This window comes from Macrobrachium rosenbergii, chromosome 10, assembly GCF_040412425.1.
Source record: "Macrobrachium rosenbergii isolate ZJJX-2024 chromosome 10, ASM4041242v1, whole genome shotgun sequence".
In the NCBI taxonomy this organism is placed as follows: Eukaryota; Metazoa; Arthropoda; class Malacostraca; order Decapoda; family Palaemonidae; genus Macrobrachium; species Macrobrachium rosenbergii.
Genome location: NC_089750.1, coordinates 33,237,553 through 33,247,552, shown reverse-complemented (window position 1 = coordinate 33,247,552; position 10,000 = coordinate 33,237,553). Strand labels below are relative to the sequence as shown.

The window sequence follows — 10,000 nt, the reverse complement described above, 5'->3', positions numbered from 1 at the left end:
GAGGGTGTGTCAGCTGGGTGTTTGTTACCAGTTATGTGAGAGGTTTGAAAGTAAAGGAAAGAAGCTGCATGTGGCATACATGGTCCCAGGAAAAAATTACGATAAAATTGACAGAGGGGCAATATGGGTGATTCTTGAGAATATATGGTACAGAAGGTAAGTTGCTGAGAACTATTAAAAGTTATCATAATGAAAGCGAAGCATGTTATGGTACCTAGATGGGAAGGTGACAAATTTGGTGTAAAGGAGCTCTAAAACTATGGTTTTTCATATCTCCATTCTTGTTTGATTAATTTACGGACGGAATGATGAGTCATGCAGAAACTAGTAAAAGAAATTGAAAGTGTTTGCAGTAGGAAAGAGTTTAATGTAAATGTGGACAAGAATAAGGTTATAAGGGTAAATGGCAACCAAGAAATTTAAGAATTAATATTTATACAGATGGTAGAATAATAGAAATGGATAATTTATACTGGTGTTTGGGAGTAAATATAAATGATGATGGAAGAACGATAGTAGAGGTGAATCGCAAAATTGATGAAGCAAGAAAGGTAGTGGGTGCCTACACAGGATTAAGAGGAGACTTTCAATGCACATGAGTGCAAAACTGCTGAAAAGTTTTCCTTTATGGAACTGATATATGGATGCTGAATGAGAATGAAAGAAAAAAGACAAACTTTTGAGATTAATTGTTTTATTGTTTTACTAGCTTTTGCAGTTCCTCTTTAATATCCCAAACCAGTTTCCTAAAATTTGACTTGTATCTGCTGTGCCATTTCTCTTGATTTCTCACATCACTCTTTGAGTAGTAAAGATACAGACCCATTTTTCCAACAGACCAGTCACTATTCCATCTACACACTCTGACGATTTGCTTCCATCATAAAAACTTTTAATCATACTCGGCAATTAAACTTCTCTGTACCATACATCATCAACACCCTTTACATGGCCTCTATTAATGCTATCAATAGTTCCTTATGTGCCACCTACAGCCTTTTCCCTTTGCTTTCAAACTTATCTCATATCTTTTTCATAACCAACACTTGAGCCACGCAACTCTTTCCTTATCTAACCCAAACTGTTCCTCTCCTATCGGTACTTTTGCAGTACGTCTTATTACTATCACCCATTACCTTGGGACCTTTCCTCCATCCAGACATACCTTACAAACCCTGGTCACTCACTCAGTCAAACTATCACCACCCTAAAATGTCATTTGTAATCCTGTCGGCTCAGTTATTTTTTTATTCTTCAGCCTCTTAATTGTTCTCCTTGCATCCTTTCCGTCATTACATCATTCATCTTTGCCGCTCCTTTATAGTTAACAATCAAGAAACCTTCAAAATACCCTCTACATCAACCTCTATTATTTCTCACTTCTTGACTACCCTCTCCATCCTCCTGCACATGACATTCTGTTCTGTCATGCAGGCGTACCTCATATAATCAACTTTTTTTCCATCACTAAACCCTTCATTTTCTCATTCCAACACTAATTTTTCTCTCTTCCTACCTCCCAGTATCTAATAACACTCCTCGTTGTCCTTATAACTCCACCGTGGAATTTTGTAAACTCCCCTTTTAGTCTATTCACCTCTTGGTCTTTAAAAATAGCCCATAGTTCATCTGTTTTCGTTTTATATGCTCTTCTTGCTTCCTTCTTATCAGATTTGTTTGTTTTAATTACATCTGCAGCCATGTTTTCACCTTCCTCTCCAGCTTGATTTGATCTCCAGATTTCTAGCTTCACCCTAATGATTAGATATATATAATTTTTCAATATATATACTTTTCCCCTACTAAAGGGGTGGTCCTTGATGGGAAGAACCTCAGGGTTCTGAGCAAGTCTCCAGGAGTGAGACTGGTCCCTGGAAGGCCTTTTTTTTACCCAAACTGATGCTAAAAGCCATTCCCAGCTGGGTAGATTGGTGAACTTCAGGCCAGGATCAAACCCAGTACGCTTTAGCCACGCTACAGCATTTCCCACACATACTCACATATCTATATATGTGCTTGTGTGTGCGTACTTTTACATAAAATAAAAGTATTTATATTGTACTCTTAATGCTATCTAACTAAGATTAAATTCTATGTCTGTGAAGCTTATTGTGCGTGAAAAAATGAGGTCTCCTTTCGGTCGAATTTTTAAAATAAACTAATAATTCATATTCCATCAGTAGATAGAATTATATATGTATAGTTGATCTTGCTATAACCGATTGTCTAAGATTTTATTTTTGCTTCCACATAATGTTTTTATAGAAAACAAATGGAATCAGAATATTCTATATGTTTTATTCTGGTGTGCGACTTTTCACTTTTATATGTCAAGTCTTAGCTTACGCGTTCAGTAATAATTCATTTGCATTAAATAGTCTCTTGCAAATGTGACTTGTTCCAAGTTCAGAATAATGACTTACGATCCCAATTTTTGCTATTTTTTTCCATGTGTTGCTGCCGTGCCAACATTCTAACCGAAGCATGACCTAAGACTAACTTCAGAGAGCTACAAGCAACAGCCCGGTATGTTCCCCAGACTTCTTTCACAGGTAAATAATCGAATTAGCAATTCCTGATGTATATTTTGTGAGTTCTATATTTTGCTTATGCTTACCAAGAAGAACGTATGTTTCATCGCTAATATACATATTGAGTCCACTGACCTTGTATTTTCTCCTAAAGGCAAAATGTTCCTTTTTATCTTAGGCTCTTGTGATGTGACAGTATCTTCTTGGACTCCATGCAAAAAAATGTTCTTTGACACCTTAGTTTTGTGTGTGTGTGTGTGTGTTTAAAACTACAGTTAAATCCGTATGCATTTAACACGCATGCGCGTAATTTATTGTACGTGGAGGTGTGGGCATATAGTAGGGCATCAGAAAGACAAGAAAATACTCTACAAAACAATTTGACCCAAGAAATATTGAGGCTCATTTTAGCATGAAAATGGGTTTAAGAATGCTGTCGAAGTGCTGAATACCAGGTAATATACAGTGTTTACATAATATACATTTGATGTTCAAATGAAGGTTGGATTAGATTGAGCCGTCTTTGTGCCATCGAGGGAGCTTAGCCTAATACGACCAGTACTTGTAGTAAGGCAGTGAAGGGATAAGAAGCCTGGCGTGGACTCTTGAATCTTCAAGCCAGCAGAGACATGTCCAGATGATCATATTACTATTTAAAGTATAAATGAGACAGACATATGCACTCACACACACACACGCATGCATACATACACACACACGCGCATATATATATATATATATATATATATATATATATATATATATATATATATATATATATATATATATATATATATATATATATATATATATATATATATATATATATATATATATATGTGTGTGTGTGTGTATGTGTGTGTGTGTGTGTGTGTATGTGTGTATATATATATATATATATATTGCGTATATATATATATGTATGTATGTATGTATGTATGCATGTGTATGTGTGTCAAAACTAAGCCTTTACCCTACGGAAGGTGGCTCCAAAGGAAAGACAACGTCACAATCACTGCCACATACATAATGTAACTGTAGAATCGTGGGTGAACTCGCTGAAGAGTAAGATTTTCACAAGGCATAGAAGTGCTCATCAGCAGTGTGGCTTCAAATGAAAGACAACAGCACAAACACTATTACAAACATGATTTAACTGTAGAATCGTGGGTGAACTTGCTGAAGAGTAAGATTTTCACAAAACACAAAAAACTCATCAGCAATATGGCTTCAAATGAAAGACAACAGCACAGTCACTACCACAAACACGATTTAACTGTAGAATCGTGGGTGGACTTGCTGAAGAGTAAGATTTCACAAGGCACACAAGGCTCATCAGCAGTGTGGCTTCAAATGAAAGACAACAGCACAATCACTACCACAAGTGTGATTTAACTGTAGAATCGTAGGTGAATTTGCTGAAGAGTAAGATTTTCACAAAGCACACAAAGCTCATCAGCAATGTGGCTTCAAATGAAAGGCAACAGCACAATCACTACCACAAACATGATTTGACTGTAGAATCGTGGGTGGACTTGCTGAAGAGTAAGATTTTCACAAAACACAAAAAGCTCATCAGCAGTGTGGCTTCACCTGAAAGACAGCACAATCACTACCACAAACATGATTTAACTGTAGACTCGTGGGTGAACTTGCTGAAGAGTAAGATTTTCACAAAACACAAAAAGCTCATCAGCAATGTGGCTTCAAATGAAAGACAACAGCACAATCACTACCACAAACATGATTTAACTGTAGAATCGTGGGTGGACTTGCTGAAGAGTAATGTTTCACAAGGCACACAAGGCTCATCAGCAGTGTGGCTTCACATGAAAGATAACAGCACAATCACTACCACCAACATGATTTGACTGTAGAATGGTGGGTGAACTTGTGAAGAGTAAGATTTTTACAAGGCACATAAGGCCCATCAGCAGTGTGGCTTCAAATGAGAGACAACAGCACAATCACTACGACAAACATGATTTAACTGTAGAATCGTGGGTGGACTTGCTGAAGAGTAAGATTTTACAAACACACAAAAGGCTTGCCGGCAGTGTGGCTTCAAATGAAAGACAACAGGTCAATCACTCCCACAAACATGATTTAACTGTAGAATCGTAGGTGAACTTGCTGAAGAATAAGGTTTTCACAACACACAAAAGGCTCACCAGCAGTTTGGCTTCAAATGAAAGACAACAGCACAATCACTACGACAAACATAATTCAACTGTACAATTGTGGGTGAAATTGCTGAAGAGTAAGGTTTTCACAACACACAAAAGGCTCATCAGCAGTGTGGCTTCAAATGAGAGACAACAGTACAATCACTACCACAAACATGATTTAACTGTAGAATCGTGGGTGAACTTGCTGACGAGTAAGATTTTCACAACACACAAAAGGCTTATCAGCAGTGTGGCTTTAAATGAAAGACAACAGCACAATCACTACCACAAACATGATTTAACTGTAGAATCGTGGGTGAACTTGCTGAAGAGTAAGATTTTCAAAACACACAAAAAGCTCATCAGCATTGTGGCTTCAAATGAGAGACAACAGCACAATCACTACCACAAACATGATTTAACTGTAGAATCGTGGGTGAACTTGCTGAAGAGTAAGATTTTCAAAACACACAAAAAGCTCATCAGCATTGTGGCTTCAAATGAGAGACAACAGCACAATCACTACCACAACATGATTTAACTGTAGAATCGTGGGTGAACTCGCTGAAGAGTAAGAATTTCACAACGCACAAAAGGCTCATCAGCAGTGTGGCTTCAAATGAAAGACAACAGCACAATCACTACCACAAACATGATTTACCTGTAGAATCGTGGGTGAACTTGCTGAAGAGCAAGGTTTTCACAAAACACAAAAAACTCATCAGCATTGTGGCTTCAAATGAAAGACAACAGCACAATCACTACCACAAACATTATTTAAATGTAGAATCGTGGGTGAACTTGCTGAAGAGCAAGACTTTCCCAACACACAGAAGGCTCATCAGCAGTGTGACTCCAAAGGAAAGACAACCCCACAATCACTGTCACATTTGTAATTTAACTGTAGAATAATAGGTGAACTTGCTGAAGAGTAAGATTTTGACAACACACTAAAGACTCATCAGCAGCATGGCCCCAAAGGAATGACAACACCACAGTCACTGCCCCAGTCATAATTTAACTGTAGAATTGTAGGTGAACTTGCTGAAGAATAAGATTTTGACAACTCACAAAATGCTCAGCAGTGTGGCTCCAAAGGAAAGACAGGGCTACAATCACTGCCACATTCATAATTAAACTGTAGAATCGTGGGTGCTCTTGCTGAAAAACAAGATTTTGACAACACATGAAAGGCCCATCAGCAGCGTGGCTCCAAAGGAAAGACAACGCCACAATAACTGACACATTCGTAATTTAACTGTAGAATCGTGGGTGAACTTGCTGAAGAGTAAGACTTGCACAACCTACAAAATGCTCCTCAGCAGTGTCGAACCCCTTATACAAACGCCATTCTCCCCCATATTGCAGGTAACATCTAGCTGTCTGTATATTAAGGCTCTTCCTTTTCTGTGTCCCTTTCACGCCATCTATCTCACTCATTCTAGGCCTTCCTCTTCTTCCTCTCCTTCCTCTTAACACTTTAGAATTATGTATTTTTTCCACCAACCTATCATTCTTTCCACATGAGCCAACCATTTCAAAATACTCTGAGCTGTATTTACTGTACATCTGCTCTAACCTTTTTATTGCTTCTATGTATCACCACATTCCTCACACTATCAGTTCTTCTGGTACCTTATGTACTATGCAAACAGCTCATCCGAACAGCTTCAGTCCTTTTTTTCACATTCATGCAACACTCACACTCACGTCTTCCTACCACCTTCCATTATTTTTCATCCCAAATACTTTTACAAATGAATTACTTCCATTCTCTCGCCATCCACATAAGCATTCAATGGCTCATCTTCCTAGTTTCGAATTAACTTATGTCACCTTAATCTTGCTGACATTTACTCTCGATTTTTTCTTCTTGTACACAATTTCAAAGTATAATATTGTTTTTTCAGTTTCTTTTCATTATCCCAGTCAGTACTGTATCATCTGCAAACAGCAGCAAAGCCATACTCCATTTAAAACTCATTTTCTCTTACCACAATTTTGCACATATATCTCCTCTCCTTTCTTTGACCTCTTATATCACTCTTTTCACAATATTAAAAAACCATGGAGACATAACACACTTGTCTCAGACCCACTTTTATATCAACAGTCACTCTCTCATCTATATACTCTAAAGCATGTTTCACTTTTGTCATAAAATCCTTCTATACAGCACTGTACTTTAACAAACCCTCCACATTACTTTTCTATTGATTCCATCATACGGGGTTTTAGGTCCATATTCTTCTTTTAACGTGCTTTTTCCCATTTTTTTATGGGGTAAGCACGATGCCTTCTTTTGAAGGACTTTGATTTGGCTTTGGGGTAGACCATAATCTCAAACGGCTGCCCTGCCTGACATCGCTTAGACCCCGTTAGCGCATGTGCAGTATCGTACCACTCACCAGCTCCCTTTCTCCCAGCAGCGAGGAGAGTTGAGAGGTTAGGTCGACAGTTTGAGATGTGTGAGGTGTCTTGTGTTTTTAGGAGATGTTGGAGTGGCTTTGTTTGTGTGTGTATTAGTCTGTAACACCCATTTGCTTTTAAGCAAACCTATCCGTTGATTACATACATATTCCCAGGGTGTCTACACGGATAGCAAAGTGTCCGCCTCTCTGACCAGTCAGCTGTGTCAAAACTGCCTAGCTTCAAGAAGTCTCAAATAAGTTTTTCATTACAAAAACTTGATCCACACTCCCCTGTAGAACTACCTCTTTATTCTGCCTTGTGTTTTTATTACCTGCCTTATGTTTCTCTTGTACCTTGTTCTTGATTACCCTGTATATCTGCATATGGTCTCGCACTTATGCAACTGCTTAAATAATTTCATGTTGCCTTCACTAAGCCTTTTATTTCCTCATCCCACTACTGCTTTTATTCCACCCTCCTAACTTCCTATATTGACATCATGGAATTACAAACTTCCCATCTACTTACACAGCCATGTCTTAACCCTATCAACAGCTCACCCATTTTCTCTTTACATACGCTTATATCCTTCCCTGTTATCCAAATCACTTTTTTTTAATAACAATCATAGCCTCATTTACACCCTTTCTTATCCAACTCGCAACTATCTTAATCTTTGTTTCAGTCAAATAAAATATATCTCCAGACACTGCTCTTCTCACTATGACACCCATGAACTTGCTCTTCCATCTACTCTGTACTAACACACATGCTAGCAGACTCTTTCCCTCACAATTATCTCTTTCCTTAGTATACCTATAAATATTCCTCTTTAGAACCATGTATGTCCAACAATCAAGCCTCTTTTCAAAGAAATTTTCCTAAGACACCCTCCATTCCTCTAGATTTTCAGGAATGACATACCCACCAACAGTGTCTTCTATTTCTTAATTACCTATATTTACATTCAAATCACTCAGCACAGCCACATCATGTTATCCAAACCTAACTAGGCACAGATTTAGTCTCTCCAAAATAGATTCCCTATCATTCTCATTTATTTTATTCCTAGACCACACACATACTCCCTATTACAACTTTTCACTACTTTAAAGTTTATCCTTATAAAAACTACCATTCCCACATTAAACACCCAGACAGCCTCTTCACAACTATTTATTTGCCTAATTAATAGCTAGTTTATATTTTGGTCTGTATCTCAGCTTACCCTTACCCCTCTTTCTCTTAGACATTTTAGTTACTCTTTGGTTAAGTTTGGGTAGGTCATATCCATGCCAGCACAATAGTTTCTGTAAAAGAAAACTATTGTGCTGGTACTGTGTCGGGAATTTCCTCGACAGACGTCACTGTATTTTCGTTGTGCCAATAGACTGCACGATCTACGAAAGTGACTTAGCCCCCATGCAAGGATAAACGAGTAACATCAGGTTTTTTCAATTTATTTACAAAAATGAAACCATCTCAATCATCACCCTCACATAACAATCACACAAAACCCCCCCAAAAAAAGCCACACTCACAAACTTGCAATCTCTGTATCTGCAACATGAAACAGGTGGGCCACACAACTGCCCTCAATCTCTAAGAAACCACTGAAGCTTCATCACAACTAATGCAACGCCACCGCAGTATACAAACGCCCAAACAGTTATTCTTACCCAGTCATTCTCACTACAATTCAGGAGTACTCAGAGTTACTAGCCTTACACAAGCCCTTACGAGCCCAAACCCACACGTGCATCAAGAACGAGATCCCTGGAGAGACAAGACAGAGACAAGTGTGCGACAGTCACACTTCACTTCCTGTCCAGGCGGTTGCTAATTGGGCTAACCTACCTTCAGTTACTCGGGCCTAAGGACCCCAAACTCACAACAAATTACTCAAACAAGCAACAAGATGAAACATGACGTTGTATACTGCAGCCGTACGTGCATTTCAACAAAATGTGCAATAACACTCGTGTTTATGACGTGCCTTGTCTAGTAAGTTCCTGCCATTTGGTCAGCCCCGTATAATCGGTGGGAGTTTAAAGCGAAGAAATCCAATGCACTGAACTTTTTCGCAACACTTTGTCTGTCTGTCCACACTTTATTCTATCTGCACTCTTTTCTGTCTGCCCTCAGATCTTAAAAACCACTGAGGCTAGAAGGCTGCAAATTGGTATGTTGATCATCCACCCTCCAATCATCATTCAGACCAGATTTTAGCCCTCTAACCTGAGTAGTTTTTATTTTATTTAAGGTTAAAGCTAGCCGTAATCGTGCTTCTGGAAATTATATAGGATTGGCCACCAGCTAGCCACAGTTAAAGTTTCATGGGCCACTGCTCATACAGCATTATACCGAGACCACCGAAAATTAGATTTATTTTCAGTGGCCTTGGTTATATATACAAATTTTTTATCACATCACTGTGATTTATGTATAATCATTATCAATGTCATTTAATATCCAATTCATGCTACCTCGGGAATATCCCCGATGGGGAAGTATAATCAAAGGGGAGTTATAAGTGATAAATGGACCGGTGCCACTGGGTCTGGATGGTTAAGTGGTTAGACCATCGACTGGTGTCGTTGGAAGGTACTGTGTTGAGGGATCGAGACCTGTCGGTGATAATTCCCCATTGGGGATATTCCGGAAGTAGCATGAATTGGATATTAAACAACATTTGTAGCTTAATGAACATATATATGTATATACTGTATATACTGTGTATGTATATATATATATATATATATATATATATATATATATATATATATATATATATATATATATATATGTGTGTGTGTGTGTGTGTGTGTGTGTGTATCTTTCACAATAATGCAACTATCCTAATTATCAGTATATGTATGTATGTGTGTA

General features: G+C 38.1%; 1 protein-coding gene across 4 annotated transcripts in view; it reads left to right on the top strand.

The window, feature by feature from the left end:
* Positions 1-10,000, top strand: part of LOC136842588 (prolyl 4-hydroxylase subunit alpha-1-like) — a 173,574-nt gene that overhangs the window by 81,743 nt on the left and 81,831 nt on the right. For all 4 annotated transcript variants that reach the window (XM_067110136.1, XM_067110135.1, XM_067110138.1 and 1 more), the window contains exon 7: positions 2,484-2,552. In XM_067110136.1, the coding sequence (XP_066966237.1) occupies positions 2,484-2,552 (69 nt within the window). The remainder of the gene's footprint in view (positions 1-2,483; positions 2,553-10,000) is intronic.